The 18,161-nt window shown below is 39.8% G+C and overlaps 1 protein-coding gene across 2 annotated transcripts; it reads left to right on the top strand.

Annotated features, from left to right (window-relative positions):
• Positions 1-39: 39 nt before the first annotated feature.
• On the top strand, positions 40-14,339 carry LOC121514510 (cytochrome P450 2F2-like). 2 transcript variants are annotated; one of them, XM_041794647.1, is made up of 12 exons: positions 40-178; positions 2,271-2,378; positions 5,803-5,965; positions 8,031-8,183; positions 8,458-8,618; positions 8,839-8,907; positions 10,691-10,795; positions 11,246-11,384; positions 12,737-12,822; positions 13,071-13,172; positions 13,411-13,552; positions 13,670-14,339. In XM_041794647.1, the coding sequence occupies exons 2-12, from the start codon at positions 2,343-2,345 to the stop codon at positions 13,855-13,857; spliced, it is 1,344 nt and encodes a 447-aa protein (XP_041650581.1). In that variant the 5' UTR covers positions 40-178; positions 2,271-2,342; the 3' UTR covers positions 13,858-14,339. The 2 variants fall into 2 exon arrangements, with proteins under 2 accessions (XP_041650581.1, XP_041650580.1); XM_041794646.1 differs by lacking the exon at positions 40-178 and having other exon boundaries at positions 1,529-2,378.
• The last annotated feature ends 3,822 nt before the right edge of the window (positions 14,340-18,161 follow it).

The raw sequence follows: 18,161 nt of genomic DNA, 5'->3' as shown, positions 1-18,161 counted from the left end.
TGAATAACACAGACGGCTGTTAAAGGGACAGTTCATACTTTTGAGATGGCGATGTATGGAGTAATTACTGGTTACAAACACATGAGACAACCGTCAGCACTGCTGGTGTTTGGAGAATCTGGATGGAGAGCTGCAACAGAAGAAGACATCCAGAAGATATTCCTGCTTCTTTCACCAAGTATTTAACAGCTTAATCAGAGGAAAATAATTTCTGCTGCTTCTGTTTGAAAATGTTGCTAAGATTTTTATTTTATTTCATTTAACAGGGTTAAATAAGAAGAGAAAAATTACGCAGGGTTATTGAGTCATATTGCACCAGCTACACTGCACAAGATAACAAGAACACCTTTAAAATAGCACTAATGTATCTTAAATAGATGGTGTACCATAGAAATAAAAAATGCATGCATATGATGCACCTACATGTTCACAGTGCCAGACGTGAGCCCTGTGTTGATTAGTGTTCTTGGTAGATTGATGATTGTTTTCATGGCACTGTTCCTGTAGAGTTCAGTTCAGTAAACTCTCTGGGATAGAAACTGTTTCTTAACCTTGATGTGTGAGTTTTTAGGGTCCTGAGACATCATCCAGAAGGCAGAGGAGAGAGTAGGTGGTTGACATCTGTAAGAATGAAGCTGGCTCTGCAAAGATGGCGTGTTTTAAAAACATTCTCCAGAGAGGGCCAGGGGAGTCTAATTTTTTTTTTTTGAGCAGTGTTGATGACTCTGTGGAGGATCTTCCTGTCTGCTGCTATGCAGCTGCACCATGCTGTAATACAGTATGATAGTACACTGTGGTAGAAAGAGATGAGCAGCTTTGCAGACAGGTTGCTTTTCTCTAGAGTCCTGAGGAAGTAGAACCTTTTTAACCAGCAGGTGTGTTATCTGTCCATGAAAGCTGTTCTGTTCTGACTCTTTCCACCTCTGCTCCTTCGATGTCAATTGGCAAAATGTCCTGCAGTTGTCTTCTCAAGTCTTTTATGATTTCCTTTGTTTTTGTATGTGCAATGTTGTTGTCCTTGCACCACACAGCCAGTCAGTCTCTTCCTCTCAGAGATCAGTCCCACCACTGTCAACAAAACTCTGCTTCTGCTCTCCTTTCCATTGGGAGTAAATGTAAATAACTCTCTCCTTTGACCAAACACACTAACACCCTCTATAACCCAGTGAGTAAATAAAAGTAACATAAATCATTCTTTCGATTTTAAATAATCACTGAAGAAAAAATTATGAATCTGATCAGGAAAGTCACACTACCAGTGTTAATTTTGGCAGCTTTTTAAAATTTTAGTCTCATTCTTAGTCTTAGAATTTAATGCCTTATAGTTTTAGTCCTATTTTAATAATTTCTACTTGTTTTGGTTTAGTCTAGTTTTAGTCGACAAAAACTCAAGACATTTTAGTCCAGTTTTAATCCAGAAAAAGTCCTGATGTTTAAATATTTGCTTTTACGCCAAACATTTATTCTCTTGCCTAAATCTGGTACCAAGTCATGACAGTGTGTTCTATACACTCTGCCAAACCTGGGATCCCTGCTAGCTGAGAGGCAGAAGAGATACAGCTGCATTGTTTTTAACAGATTTACCACCAGTAGAGAAATATTGTGGATTTAGAATGTCCGATGAAAACTATATTACAATTTAGTCATTTAAGTGCAGTTGCACTTGAACTGGCAGCCTGCTGGAACAATAAATCCTCCAACTCTGTTGTATAGGAAATGCTGAGAAGGAGGCTTGTTTTTCTGGTTTTGCTGTAATTGTTCATCCAAACAAGATCAGAGTAATTCCTGGTCAGTCATATAGTTGGCTTGTTTTGGCAGTTAACTCTCATTACACTGGGTCATGACTCTTAAATGGGACGGATATTACAGCTTACAGGTAGTATGAAAACCAGTACATTTGTACAAAATTATTAATGTGCCTGAAAAAAATCCTAAGTCATAATTATGACATAAAAAGTCAAAATTATGAGTTAAAAATTCATAATTATGAGATACAACATCAAAATTTGATATGAACAGATGATAAAGTTAATGCCAAAGTTTGTCAAAAAGGTGTGACCTCTTACTCTGATTATTCCCCTTTACCTCCAATCCAGGGAGTCAAAGTACAGCATCAGAGGAGGCAGGGCTTAGAGCTGTGTTACTGCAAGTCACTGATCTGTGCTTAAAGCTAGTCATTGTGTTTGCCTCTTCACTTCAGCCTAGTCCTTTCCACGATGTTTGCTTCCATTGTTTTACTATGGATCTGCGTGATCTTCATCATCTTTCAGCTGAAGTCTCGGAGACCCAAGAACTTTCCACCCGGACCCCCTACTCTTCCTATAGTGGGAAACCTTTTGCACATGAGCCTAGAAAACCCCCTGAAGGACTTTGAGAGGGTGAGTCCAATATTTATTATCCTGATGCTACATGTCCAGTGTCTGAAACTGTTATTGTATTTCTGTTTTACTATTTGTTGCACTTTAAGGTATTAAAAGTGTACAAAACCTACACTAATGGTGATTTTTTTAGTTTTACCAGCCAGTAATGATTCAATTAATACTCAACACATCTATTTTAGGTTTATGAATGAAACTAATCAGCTGTATGTATAGAATAGTAACACATGTGAATGTCACTAAAGTCTTGGTAAGGTGCAGAGTGCTTCTGAGGACAAGGGTTACTAACAACACTGTAGCCACTGTTTTCACATGACCTCAAAATACCTCTGAGTTTGTCCGTGCTTCCTGATTGTGTTGACATTATGAAAGCTTGGATGGCGGGCAGTTTTCTGCAGCTGAACACTAACAGAACCAGTTCCTGACTCTGCTCATGACCATGCTATGCCAAATGTGTTGAGAAGTCTTGGATTTATCTTTTTTCTGCACTGTGAATTCTTGGCTTCCCTGTGGGCCAGGCTCTGAGCTTCAGACAGCATGTTAATGATTTGGGGCTGTTTTGTCAAGAGCTTAATTAGAGATGCTTGTCCATTCTCTTCAGATTCAGAATTCATTATCTTGCTACGGTCCTCCAAGCCTTGCATGAAAACACCTGCTTATATATAAGAGCATTTAAAGCTGGGCAGCACCAGCAGGACTCTGAAGTCTTCTGATTAGAGTCTGCTGGAGGTCCCTCGTACAAGACCCAAAAGAGGCTGGTCATTGGCGGCTGTTGCTCCAACTGAGAACTGAACTACAAACTGTTGAAACTGTGGACATTTTTAAACTTCTTTAAGACCCATCTGTTTAGACCTGCTTTTATTTACTTAACTCAATTATTACATAACAAGTTGTCTGTATAGAGTTGACTGCCTGTCATCTTGGATCGTATCCAACCAGCGGCACAGGTCATTAACTCTAGGCGTTCTCCAGTGTGCACCCAATACAATGGCTAACTCCATTTATTGATTGATAGTGGTGAGATTTGTTAGATGGCCATCAGTGTAGGTGAAAAGGCTTTGCTCTGTTGTGCTCAAAAGGCAACAGCATACTGGAGGGTAAGTCAGGATAAGACCTCTTGAACCCGAGCAGAAACAAAAAGGCTGTGGAAGGAGAGGTAGCATTGGTTGTTTATAAAGTTAAATTCCTCAGGCTTTTCAGCTTTTCCCTGAAAGGTTATGTATAGAGACATTGTCATGGTTTTATAGTTATGAAAAGAACTACCTGTATGAGCACATGCCACATATATCTTCCATCATAAATTATCATCATTCACATCTGCCAGCCTTAGAAAGTAGGAAGCTGCTTCTATCAGGTGAGGTCTTTAGACTCTTGGATCCACGGCAACATTCAAAAATATATTCAGTATATTAAAAACATATTCTATACTACATTTTTGTAGATTTTCTGTATGCCAATATGTCTATATTTTCAAACTGATTTTAGCTGCTGCCGATCCATCCACTCCTCTCTTTTATGCAAAATTTCTTCTGATCAAGAATGAACCTGTTACTGTTGTTGTGACAGTGGAAACAGACATGACACAAGTTCAGCTAAGTATAACAATGGCATTACTTGTATATGTATGCATATATTTATTATTTACAGAAGCAGATGTAAAGTAGATGCAAAAACAGCAGGGTAACAACCTGCTGATGGGTAGTGAGCTCTGTTATGCACAAAATAAATATGTGCCTTCTTTTCATAGGGCTTTTACTTTCAAATTGATTCTCTGAATTAAACTACATGTTTGCAGGGAAGTTCCTTGAGATAATCTCAAGATAGTGCTTGAAATCCACATACACACAAAACACCTTCATCAGTGCAAACCATCAAACTATAGTGCCTGTAGAACTATTCGCCCATAGATGTTTTACCCTTTAATTGATTTTATAGATCAATCATGGTCAATAATATTTGGCTATTTTGACTAAAGGACTTACCAAAAAGTCTTTAATGTCAAAGTGAAAACAGATTTCTACAAAGTAATGTCACTTAAATAAATCATGCAATGTAAAATAAATGACTGCATAAATATTCACCCCCTTCAAGTCAGTATTTATTAGAGTCACCTTCAGCTGCAATCACAGCTCTGAGTCAGTGTGGATAGGTCTCAGTCAGGATTGAACATCTGGATGCTGCAACTTTACTTCATCTTCTGAACTGCTTGTTTCTGTCAGGCTGGACAGGGATTGGGTGTGAACAGCCCTTTTTAAGTCCCACTACAAATTCTCTTTTGGATTGAGGTCTGAGCTTTGACTCTGTCTCTCCTGAACATTCATCTTGTTCATCTATTCTTTTGCAGACTGAATAAGATTTTCGTCCAGGATTTTTTTATATTTTGCAGCATTCATTTACCCTCTACCTTTACAAGCATTCCAGGGTCAGCTGCCAAGAAGTATCCCCACAGTATCATGCTGCCACCACCATGCCACAAAGTGGGGATGGTGTGTTTGTGGTGATATGCAGTGTTTGGTGTCCTCCAAACATAGCATCTTGTCTGATGGCCAGAAAGCACCATTTTGGTCTCACCAGACCAAAGAACCTTCTTCCACTTCACCATGGAGTCTCCCACATGCCTTTTGATGAACTCTAGTCCAGATTTAATCTGAGTTTTCTACAACAGTGTCTTTGTCTTTGCCAGTCTCCCATAAGGCTTTGACTGCTGAAGAACCTGGCCAACAGAGTCTCTCCCATCTCAGCTGCTGAAGCTTGTAACTCCTTCAGAGTAGTCATAGGTGTCTTGGTGGACTCTCTCATTAGTCTCCTTCTTGCACAGTCATTCTGTTTATGAGGACCGTCTAAACTAGGCAGATTTACACGTGTCATATTCCTTCCATTTCTTGGTGATGGATTTAACTGAACTCCGGGGAATGTTCAGTGTCTTGGAAATATTTATTTCTATCCATCCCCTGACTCATACTCATCAATCACATTTTCTCTGAGTTGCTTGGAGTGTTCTTTTGTCTTCGTGGTGTAATGGTAGCCAAGAATACTGATTAACCATTGACTGGAGCTTCCAGACACAGGTGTATTTATACTACTATCACTTGAGACACATTCACTGCACTCAGGTGATCCCCATTTCACTAATTGTGAAACTATTAGCACAAATTGGCTGGACCTCTGTTGAAATAGGTCAGTCACTTTAAAGGGGGTGAATATTTATGCAGTCATTTATTTAACGTTCCAATTTTTCATTGAATTAACATTATTTTGTAAAAATCTGCTTTCACTTTGATATTAAAGATTTCCTTTTTTGTCAAAAAAAAGCCAAATTGTATTGATCAACTTTCATTTATCAAATCAATAAAAGGGTCAAATCCAAGGGGGTGAATACTTTTTATAGGCACAGTAGCTGACTTGTCATCTTGTTCTCTCCCAGTTTAGGAAGTCATATGGAGATGTCTACAGTCTGTACTTGGGCCCCAAACCGTCTGTTGTTCTCAGTGGGATGGAGGCCATGAGGGCGGCCCTGGTGACCAAGGCCATTGATTTTGCTGGACGACCCCAAGACCTGTTAGTCAATGATGTCACCAAGAATCAAGGTACAGCAGACCTGATCAGTCATACAGCGAGAGCATGTAGTCACACCTAACCTTGTTTACAGTTAAATCATCCATGATTCAGAGTGCTCATTCTTCCAGTGAGTTCCCCTCTGTGCTTGCATCATAAGGATGGGACAGCTTATTTAAAGAAGTTCAGTTTATTTCAGTTACCATTACTTATACAATAAATTAAATCATGCCTGTTGGCACATGCCAAAATTTAGTTAAACCAAATATTAAACAGAGAAATAATCCCCTATCGTAAGGTTTAAAGCCCCCTTTGCATCTCCCCATTGATTGCTTTTCTATTTAGAAAACAAATGGTGGATTTTATTCTGTATATAAATTCTTGATATTGATCAAAGAAAGGTTTAATGTTCCTCATGGCCAAGAGCAAAAGTTTTCTCTTCACTGTAGCTTTAACCTTACATCCAAGCATCCACATATGAAGACATTATGTTTTTGGGTCCCAGCATCATTGCTCTTAATTGTTGCTGTACTTAGACCTGTGAGCTTTAGTCATGGAAACGTTGTCTGCCATCTTCTGGTCACAAAAGCACATTACAATTAGCTCTGTTCACTCTAACCAAAACATACTACAGCCTCTCTATACACAGAGGGTTCAAGGTACAAAACTATTCAATTATTATGATTTAGACTGGTTTATGCTTGGTAACGTTTATGGTTTGATATAGCATGTAAATTTTACTAGTTTTATTAACACTCACAATCAACAACACTGCTAGACAAAAGCTCTTATGATGGAAAACTGGGACTTGTTATTGGAGTAAAAATAAGGGAATAAAGCTTAAGCAGATTTGTGAAAGACAGCAACAGCTTTAATGGAAGAGTGAGTATAGATGCATATGCATGTGGTAAAGATTAGTTTACACTGGAATTTATTAATAACGGAGACATTTTCAGGGCATATTTGTCTACAGAGAGCAGAAAGATTACTGAAGGCAACAGAAGGAGAAACATCTGAGGTATCTCATTCACGAGATACGTTATGCTGGGTTGATTGCTGTTTTGATTAAAAAAGTGTCCCTGCATAAAAAGGACATCCAGGAGATTTACTTTTTATTTTGTGGCATAGCCTTGTAAAGTTGTGTATGGGCCACTCTCATTGGCTCAATCTGTAGTCCGAAAGCAAAAAATGTAAATCGGTCAAATTTGGCATATTTACTTTTGAGATTATTTTAAACTACATTTATATTAAACACCCATGTATAGGCACTCTCTGTTGTGAGGTGGGTGTCCTGAACCTCAAAATTTCATTTCATGAGAACAACACTGTTGCAATTTTTTGCAAATCTCACTGTTTCATTTTTAAAATGTCCTCTTTGATATATTTGCATAAAAACTGTTTTTTTTTTTTAAAGATTACCAAAGAGTTATACTTAAAACTGTTTAATAAAAATAGGTCAATAAATCAAAAATTTTACACATATAGATGATTGTTATTTTATCATACATTTTTGTTCCAATAGTGAAAAATTCAGAAGAAAAACTGTTATTAAACTGTGAAAATACAAAGCAAAATTTAAGTGGGAAAAATGTTTTTCAATACGCAGGCATTCAAAAGGGTTTAGGGGAAAAAAATATGGTTCTTTTAGGATATTTTCAACTCTGTTTTTGCACCAACTTGGTAGAATTGTCCATACTGTTTTACACAGTCATGTCTTTACTGTGTTATAGAGTAAAATAGACCCATTTTCTACCACTTTTTTGTTGAGATACAACGATACTTATTCTTATCAGGTCGTACCAATACCAAATAATTAGGTGATATAAAAAATACATACCAAATCAAAGCTCAGGTCTCAGGAGGAAAATCAAGCTCACTGATTTGATTCTGTTGAGCTAAAATCAAACCACCACACTATACAAGGATGTCTGAAGAATGGAATAAAGAAAATAAGAAAATACATTGAAGTTCTTTAGGATGTGACTGATTGAACAAGGTAGTAACTAGATGGGCAAGTATGACATTCATACAGTGATGTTTTTATAAAACTGTCACCTTAGATAACCTTTAAACTCACCTGTAAACACCTGTTTTTAGGAGTGATTCTGGCAGATTACAGCTCCGGCTGGAAGGAGCATCGTCGCTTTGCTCTGATGACTCTGAGAAACTTTGGCATGGGGAAGAATTCAATGGAAGACAGAATTCATGGAGAGATACAGTACATCATAAAGACGCTGGATAAGAGCGTTGGTAGGTCTTCCATGGGTCAACAAATCTTATCTCTAATTACCAAGTTTACACATCAAACGTTCATGTTTTTTTGAGTCGAGAATAAGCGCTGCCAGTGCTATGAAAGCTGGCTGTGGACACAGACCCTTTATGTTTTAGAATTTATAAAGTACCTCTGACTATGTTTCATTTTCACTTCCTGCCTACTTACTGCCATAGTCCATTATTATTGTAGTGTACTTTTATTCTTGAGCAGCACTTTACAAAACTTTATCCTACATTTTATCTTTTACAGGCAAATCTTTCAGTCCTCAAGTCATGTTTCATAATGCAGCTTCCAACATCATCTGCCAGGTTCTGTTTGGTACACGCTTCAAGTATCACGATGATTTCATCAAAACGATTATTAGGTGCTTCACTGAGAATGCCAAGATAGCTAATGGACCGTGGTCTATGGTGAGTTTTATTTGTGGCTTAATATCTCTTATTCATCCTGCTGCAAGACATGAACTCTGATGTGCCTTTGTATTTTTCTGCTGTCACAGACACTTCAAATACCTTTTTTCAGAGGAACAAACTTGCTCAGTTTTCCCTTAGGGCATTGAAGAGTTGTCTTCAATGCCCCTTTAAAGTTAACGAAACAAATCAACCAATTGATCATGTTTTCTTTCCCCAGCTGTATGACTCCATTCCCATGATTCGTAGCCTGCCGCTGCCCTTCAACAAGGCCTTCAAGAATGCTGAGGTATGTTATTTGACTTTAAAGCCAAGATCAGACCAAAGATTCACAATGGGACAAGTTAAAACTCACAATTGCTAGCGCCGCTCTGCAACAATCTAAAAGTCTGTGAGATCTGTTGAGGTAAAAATCAAATAAAGTCCAGTTTAGAGTTTGCTGTGGTAATGAGAGCTTAATTGAACATTTGCATTATAACATGGAAGGAGCATTGATATACAGACATGTCGTATGACATGAGCAAAAGGGACATGCAGGTAAGGAGCCGCAAGCCAGACTTGGCTGTCCGCGTTCATAGGTCGTGGCCAAAACACTGGGCCATCTGAGCCCCATTGTAATCATTTTCTTCAGTTCACACTGCTGCAACTGGAGGAGACAATGCAAATTTTCAACAGCAACAACTCTCCCCGTCACTCATAAAAAGAGATTTATTTGTTAAGTTACTCTGCAATACATCAGACTTCATAAGAAAGACAGCACTGCAAATTAATTGTTTCTTTCCTGTATTTTTATCATCTAGATAATGTACAACATCAGGCTGTATGACTCCTGCTTATCATTAATTCCTTTTTCATCCCCATCGCAGCAAAATTTCACAGCACATTAGCTCAAAAATTTTTAGTTAAATCTAAGACATCTGCTTAGAATAATGTGTATTCCACAGACACATTTAGCTACTACAGCCTTCAATTTTTTGTGTATTGGCTACTATAGCCCTTCATGTCCTGTGTACATGCACGGCTGACGGAGGGGGTTTATTTTTAATTATTTTAAGATATCACAGGTGCACCCATTACAAAAATTTCCACCGTGATTTCATGCAACAAAATATTTTGTTTTGAACAAATATTTATTGCAGTTCTCATTTTTTTAAAGCCACAGCAACATCCTTTCTGACTCTTGTGTTGTGAATCTTTGGTCTGAGCTTGACTTTAGGACGTACTGTAAAGAAAGTTATGAAAAAAGACTCTGAAATGACAACAAGATTGAACTGAGCTTGAATATGAAACTAAAGCCTGCCACACACTAAAAGATTTTTACAATCTTAACTGATTTTTTCAGTGTAGTAGACCCCACACATGGCGACATATAATGAAAGATTAAACCAACGAGTAGATCGACACAACATACGGCACATCAGTAGATTCTGTTCAGACTACCAGAGTCTCAGCCTGGTCTCAACACTCAAAACTCAAAAAATTTCACAAGGTCAAACATGACTTTAGACTAAACAAGCTAATGTGGCTAGCTGTTAGCTATCTGTTTTTCCATTGTAGCTGTAATTTCAGTCCACCTCTCTTCCTTATCATTTTGTCTGTGGTGTGTCTTACATTGCACATCATTTAACAAGTTGGTCCTCCATTTGTGACATCCATCTAACTTTAAGCATCACATTTAGAATCATTGCCATGGCTGTGATTTCATCGTACTTCCTCCTTCTGTCAGCTTGCTCCCTGATTGGCTTTTTCTCCATTTCATGTAACAATGCTGTTCATGCCTGCTTGACTCACCTCTGGTTTCACCACAACACAGGACTTCTCATGGTAAAGATTTAACATGCTTGATATTTACAATCTCGAGTCGGAGCACCTCTGATTGTCCTCTGAGTTTTAACAGATCATGCACCAATCCAGCAAGATAATCTTTAGAACCATCTGATCCAGGCTTTTGCTGACTTTGGTCCGAAAGAGGGAATCACGCCGACAATCGGCATGACTGTCTTAAGGTGTGTTGTAGGCTTTAAAGAAAACTCTTGGACACCAAAAAATGAGTGTTCCTTTATGTTTTTCAGACTTGTGAGAATCTTGTGAAAGAAATGTTGGCAGAGCACAAGAGGACCAGAGTCCCAGAGGATCCACGAGACTTTGTTGACTGCTACCTGGATGAACTTGATAAGGTGTGTTGGTGGTAGTGGGGTAAAAGGTGGGGTGTATGCCATTTCTATGCCTTAGTACCGGTGTCAGCCAGGGCTGGAGGCATTGTGTTTTCAGGCTGTCCGTCATGTTGGTCTGGGCCATTCTTATGAATTAAATATCTCCAGTTTGATCAAATGTCCACTCAAGAATGTACTGATGTATTTAGAGGTCAAAGGTGAAGGTGATTGGTCCTCATATGCAATCCTTTCTTGTGAATAGGATATCTCAGGAACACTTTAAGAGATTTTCTTTAAACCTTGTGCATATTTAATTTGTCCTCATTGATGATTTGATTCAATTTTGGAAGTTGTAGGTCAAAGGTCCAGTTCCTTAGGACCGGAGTTTACACTGGACTTTAATGTGAGATTGTGGCAATGATTAAATATGTCTGTATAAAAGACAACATAAAGCAATCGTTTCCTTCTCTTTAGAGAGTCGAGGATGGTTCTTCATTTTCAGAGGATCGGTTGGTTATGTATGCTCTGGATATTTACTTTGCCGGGACTGACACAACCTCCAACACTCTACTCACTGGTTTCCTCTACCTTTCAACGCACCCACACATACAAGGTGAGCCTGCTCATATAAATGCAGTTTAATGCTTCTCCATGAATGAATAGGCTATTTTGATGGAGGACATGTTAAAAGTCGTCCCTTAACAACCTTTAGGTGCCGAAAAGTACCATACAAACCAATAAATATTTAACATTACTCTTCCACTTTTTGAATATATTATACTAACAATCTCATCCAGGTTTCTTGCTTGAGTAGAGATGTTAGTATAGCCCGAAATAAACTCCTCAAAATATATTATTTTGTGCCTTTATGTGATTAAACTTTTAATGTTTTCTGTTAGTTATGTACTGTATACTAAAGCAACAGCTAATACAGCTGGCTAATGACAGCAAAATTTTAAGTATGATAATGCCAGATTTAGCCTAGATGCCTTCAACAAAATATTGAACCTCCTACTATAATTTAGACTTAAATCAAAGAGGACAAGGTATTTACAGCTCCTTAAATTCTTGATATTACTTGCTAAAATTATGGAAGAATCCTTTAAGATATGCCCGCAAGTCATGTGACCAGGGCCAATACCACCAGCCCCTCTCATCATACAGGCACAGATCTAGAGAATCTAGAAATTGTATACCTCAATAAAAGAACAGCTGTGGGTTGCACCAGCTATATGTAAGTTCAAACGTAGCCTAGCTTGAAAGTCAGTTCTTACTTGCGACTGATTTTATGCCCTTACATTTAAAGTTATGCACCAGCTGAGACAGCTGGCTTTAATGGCCTTGCCCAAGGGCCCACAGTGGATATTCATGTTTCCTGACTGGGAATCAAACCCACGATCTGCTGTATCAAAGTCAGCGATGTAATCCACTGAGCTATCCAGCCACTTGGGAATAAAATTAAAGTTTCAATCATTGCATTATATTTATATTTACATTTCACACAGCGCCCCAACATTTTTGGAATTGGGGTTGTGTATTTCTCTCTTCTAAAGGGACTTCAACAGCCTGTTGATACTACTGATCATTAATAATAAACTTCATCCATCCTAAGTCAGTGTCACTGGAATTAAGAAATCTGGGGAAAAATGTTAAAAGTTTTCGACAACAAATGAAAACAGTTAATTTATTTAAACTGAATTTTTCTTATGTAGCTACAGCTGTTTTTAAATTAGCAGCTTCCTTTCTACAGGTCTTGATGTTTTGTTTTGTTTTGTTTTGTTTTATAAAAACATACTTATTGTTGTGACTCCAGATACCTACAACTAAGAATTGTGGTTTATCTTCACCAAACTATTAATCATGTTGTTTATCATGTTAACATCTTTGAGAGTTAAATTGAATATACTGCTGAATTACGGCTTGTGATATCTAGAATCATATTCCACACTCTTGTGTGTTTCTCAGAGCGCTGTCAGCAGGAGATAGACTCTGTGTTGGAAGGAAAGGATCGGGCCACTTTTGACGACAGACACAACATGCCATTCATGCAGGTAAACAGTCGTTTCACTTCCTGTGGTCACTTTCTTTTGTCAAGGTGTGGAATCATTAGCAAAAGTAAAACAATGATGGATAACTCTGGTAATAACAACTACAAAACACCTGAGTGTTACTGGAGACACATTTTAATTAGTGCTTTCAACAACATTAATACAGACTTTATCACCTGGTCTTCAGCACATTGTTGGTGGGTTCTGATGTTGTGACTTAAAGCATGCTGTTTAACTCTCCTGTCACCCAGGCTGTGATCCATGAAGTGCAGAGAGTAGCCAACACTGTCCCTCTGAGCGTCTTCCACTGTACAACAAAAGACACAGAGGTCATGGGATATTCAATTCCTAAGGTAAGAAACAACTTATTCAGGACAATTATAAGTTGATTTGTTTCATTGCAGTGATTGAAAGAAAACAGTTAAGTGCTTTCAAGTGAAAACTGGAGAATTTACCATAATCAAATTTGAACCACACTAACACAGTTAGTCAATAAATGTGACTTACTTAAGTAGCCTTACTGAATCTGAACCTCATTCATGTATTTGGCCTATTTACACCAGTTTGTTTGTTTGTTTGTTTTCTTCTCAGGGAACACTGATCATCCCTAATCTGGGCTCAGTGCTGAATCAGGAGGGACAATGGAAACACCCTCATGGATTCCACCCTGAAAACTTCCTCAATGACAAGGGAGAGTTTGTCAAACCAGAGGCCTTCATGCCTTTTTCTGCAGGTAAATCAGGATGAAAAATACATTTTAATAGAGCTTGTTATGAGACGACTTCACTGACATAGGGTAGGTTCAATTAAACTGTTAAACATGACTTCTCGTTCTTTTTTGATGCCTCAGGTTCTCGGATATGTGTTGGGGAGAGTCTGGCCCGTATGGAGCTTTTCCTCATCATGGTGACGCTGCTGAGGAAGTTTAAGTTCAGCTGGCCTGAGGATGCAGGAGAGCCAGACTACAATCCGGTCTATGGAGTCACTCTGACTCCCCAACCCTACAGCATGAAAGTCCAGCTCAGAGCAGCGCAGTAAGGCTGTCTGCAGAAACAGTGGAGAATGAGCCTGAAATAACAGACAGCTACTAAAGGGGCAGTTCAGACTGTTAGTGTTTGGAGAAGCTGGATGAAGAGATGAAGCTGAATCTAAGTTATGTACTGCATATATAACTGTCAACACTGTCAGTATCCCAGCCAAAAAAACTGTATGATAAATGATCCATAGAAACAAATCCATACTTTTTGTATTTATGTCTGAAGATACCAGATTTGCCAGATTGTCTATGAAAACAACAGACATTACTTGTGCATTCAAATAAAACTATATCATATGTATACTTAAATCATGTATTCAGTGTTCCTGAATATGTATTGAAATTTGGGGTTTTTTTTTTTTTTTTTTTTTGGTGGGATTAATATGACAAACTTCTATATTTTTGGTCTGGTGTAACTTTCTTGTAATTGTGTGTTATCTGAAAAATTATGTTAAACTTCTCAATAAAACCTAAAAACATCTTACCATTGCTGTTGCCTGGTCTAAAAGGGTGCAGTGTCCTCACAACAGTAGAAGGAAGATTTATGGATCTGAACTGCATGTGCTACCTGCAGATTCCTCCTTAGGCAGGTGGCATTAGAATGTCTCAACACTTCTGCAGTGTTGTGATTATGAACACAGCACCAACATTCTTTCCTTATCTAGTTTACCTATTATTCCTTAACAACAAATGCTGGAAATTTGCTGGCGTGATGATTTGTTGAGCAACAATATGCACACATGCCCGTTCCTCCTGAATTTCTCACCATTAACACCTGCTAGTGCAATGCGTGTCATCCCCTCCCACCTGCACCTGCAACATGCACGTCCAGTCCCTCCCTAAGTCCAAGTAAAGCACAGAATGAGAGATGCCACATTCAGTTAAATAATGCCACGACTATAGCCAAGTACCTCATACGACCCAACTTCCAAAATCCTGAAATATCCCTTTAAGCATCCAATGATGAAGACGATAACAGCATGGTTTAAATAGAGTAAAGATTAACCTACTGTCTGAGGAAGCTGATGGAAGTGTGCTGCAGTTTTTGTGATGCACAAACTTTCCGGAGATCAGGAGACAATTCCACCTTCGTATGACTTCAAATAACCAGTGTGTAAATAAGGTCTGAAAATTGTCTGTTATTCTGAATATTTAACACATATTGTCAGAACACATCCAGGATTTGACACACCTGTTGCGTCTGCAGGTGGGAGTGGGTGGTATGTGCTGTGGTGGCGGGCTGTTATGGTCAGAAATCCAGCAGGCAGGAGGCAGGGCTTTAATATATATAAGTGAGGAAAGTAAAATACTTTAATACCATCCTTGTTTTTCTAACTAATTTGCACGTAACAGCAGATGTGTCATTTTAATCCCTTAAAGCCTGATAAATTGAATAAGGCTAGAAAAACCAAATTTTTTTGTAACATGAAATGTTTATTTATGTCACATCTCCAGGTTGACCTAGTTAAGTTACTTTTTCCCTCATGTTTCTAGTCTGTCATTTCCTGTTTTATTTTGGATACTTACCTTGTGTCTCTTTTCCAGATCACTCCTTCCTGCCCATCCCTACCTGTTTCCCTGTGTCCTGATCATCCTCATGTGTCTCACCTGTGTTGATTGTCGAGTGACTGCACCTGGTGATCCCCGGCTGAGTGTTCCCCTCCTCGTGTATTTAGCTCATTCACTCCCTGTCTGCTGTGCGAGATCGTCTTGTTTCCTTTGTGTCCAATTCCTTCGAGCCTTACTTCTGATTGACCTTCGTGATTTATTTGACCCAGTTTCCCGTCCTAGTTTCCGAGTTAGCCTGCCGTTTTTTGTACCTCTGCCTGCTTGTTTTGACCTCCCGTGTATCGAACCTTTTTCCTGATTAAACGGACTTGAAAGTGCTTGATTCCTGTGTCTGCTTTTGGGTCCTTTGGTCCGGCATATCGTTACAGTACGATCTCGCCAACAATGGATCCAGCAGACTCTGACCCGCTGCGACAGGCGCTCAAAGCGCAGGGTCAGCGCCTTGCTCAACAGGATGAGCAAATTAAAGCGCTTCGACAGTTAGTGCAGCAGTTGGCCGGACGACAAGAGACTACCACGGCTGAGTTGGGAGCACAGCTCAGCACCATCACGCAGATGATCCAGATCAACCTGTCGAAAAATGATAACGCTCCTCCTCTGCCTCCTGAGCCGGCTACCCAGCCTTCTCTGCCTGCAGCTTCTCCCTCACTCGTTCCCCAGCTTTCCAGACCAGAGAAATTCTCCGGGGATTCTGGCGACTGCAAGACGTTCTTGACACAGTGTGAGCTTCACTTCGAACTCAACGCAGCTGCCTTCCCCTCGGACCGGGTCAAGATCGCCTTCATCGTCTCTCACCTGACGGACAGAGCCAGCCGTTGGGCCACTGCGGAGTGGGGCAGGAGATCGGACATCTGTAACTCCTTGGCGGCGTTCACTAAAGCCTTTACTCAGGTATTTCAAAACATTCAGCCAGGCAGAGAAGCAGCCAGGGCCTTAACTAGAATTAAGCAGGGGCGTAGAAATGTGTCTGACTACGCCGTTGAATTTAGAACATTATCTGCTGAAAGTGATTGGAATTCCACTGCCCTGCTTGATGCCTTTTTTGAAGGCTTATCTGAGAAATTAAAGGACCATCTAGTGACTTTTGATCTTCCTCAAGATTTAGATTCTTTGATTGCTCTGGCCATTAAAATTGATAAGAGACTCTTAGAAAGAGAGAAGGATAGAGGCAGGCAGCGGAACGTTTTTATCCTGCTTACACTAGGAGGTCCAGCCCAGCTGATCTTCCCCAGGCCGGAGAAGACCTGCCTCACTCCCGCTGGTCACCGATGCCCAACCTGAGGAACCCATGCAGCTAGGCCGCACCAGGCTCACTCCAGATGAGCGTCTCCGTCGAATGAAGGAGGGCCGCTGCATCTATTGTGGACAATTGGGTCATCTTTTGGTTGACTGCCCTATCAGACGGAGATCCCCTAGACTACAGACTGTGGTGAGTCGCAACCTCATATTTAACAATCCTGCCCAATTACTCCCTGAAGTCTCCATTGAAGCCAAAGACATTAAGACTGTGAAAGCATTCATTGATTCAGGATCTGATGCTAATCTGATGAACTCTCTCCTGGTTAGGAGACTCGCCTTACGACTTTCAACCTGAATCATCCCCTGGAGGTCTGCGCGGTTAATGGCAGTTCAATGGGCAGAATTACTCACCGCACCCAGTCTGTGACCATTCGTTTTCCTGACTCACACAGTGAACAAATCAGTTTTCATGTTTTTGACTCCCTCAATCATGAGATAATCTTAGGGAGACCCTGGCTCGAGATTCACAACCCTAAGATTGATTGGGCTTCAGGACAAATAACTGACTGGGGAATAAATTGCAGTCTGACTTGTTTTCATAGTAAACCCCAGAAAGTTCCGGTAACAGTACCTCACCCTGACTCTGATTACCCTGACTTATCCCAAGTTCCTGACTTTTACCATGACCTGAAGGAAGTTTTCAACAAAGCTAAAGCTAAATCCCTACCTCCACACAGACTTTATGACTGTGCCATTGATCTCTTACCTGGAACGTTTCCTCCCAAGGGGAGACTTTACTCTCTCTCTGCTCCCGAAAGACAGGCAATGGAGCAGTATGTGGAGGAGTCTCTGGCGGCAGGGATAATTCGGCCGTCCTCTTCACCTGCAGGAGCTGGTTTCTTCTTTGTGGACAAGAAGGACAAATCGCTTCGGCCATGCATTGACTACAGGGGCCTTAACAACATCACCGTGAAAAACAGGTACCCCCTCCCTTTGATCTCATCTGCTTTTGAACAATTAAGTGAAGCTAAAATATTCACTAAGCTGGATCTGCGAAATGCTTATCACCTAGTCAGAATAAGGGAGGGGGATGAATGGAAGACAGCATTTAACACTCCCACGGGTCACTACGAATATTTAGTTATGCCCTTTGGCCTTACTAACGCTCCTGCAGTTTTTCAAGCCCTGGTCAATGACGTTCTGCGGGATATGTTAAATGACTTTATATTCGTTTACTTGGATGATATCCTAATTTTTTCCTCGGATGAGCAAACCCACATCAGCCATGTCAGAAAGGTCCTGGAGCGCCTCTTTCAGAACCAGCTTTTCGTCAAAGCCGAGAAATGTGAGTTTCACAGACCTTCCGTTACCTTCTTAGGATACATCATTGCAGAAGGTCAGATCCAGATGGACCCTGAAAAGGTTAGTGCTGTCAAAGATTGGCCAGTACCTTCTTCCCGCAAAGAACTTCAAAGATTTCTGGGGTTTGCCAACTTTT

Source organism: Cheilinus undulatus, linkage group 9 (genome assembly GCF_018320785.1).
Source record: "Cheilinus undulatus linkage group 9, ASM1832078v1, whole genome shotgun sequence".
Lineage (NCBI taxonomy): Eukaryota > Metazoa > Chordata > Actinopteri > Labriformes > Labridae > Cheilinus > Cheilinus undulatus.
This window is presented reverse-complemented; position numbering and strand designations above follow the sequence as displayed.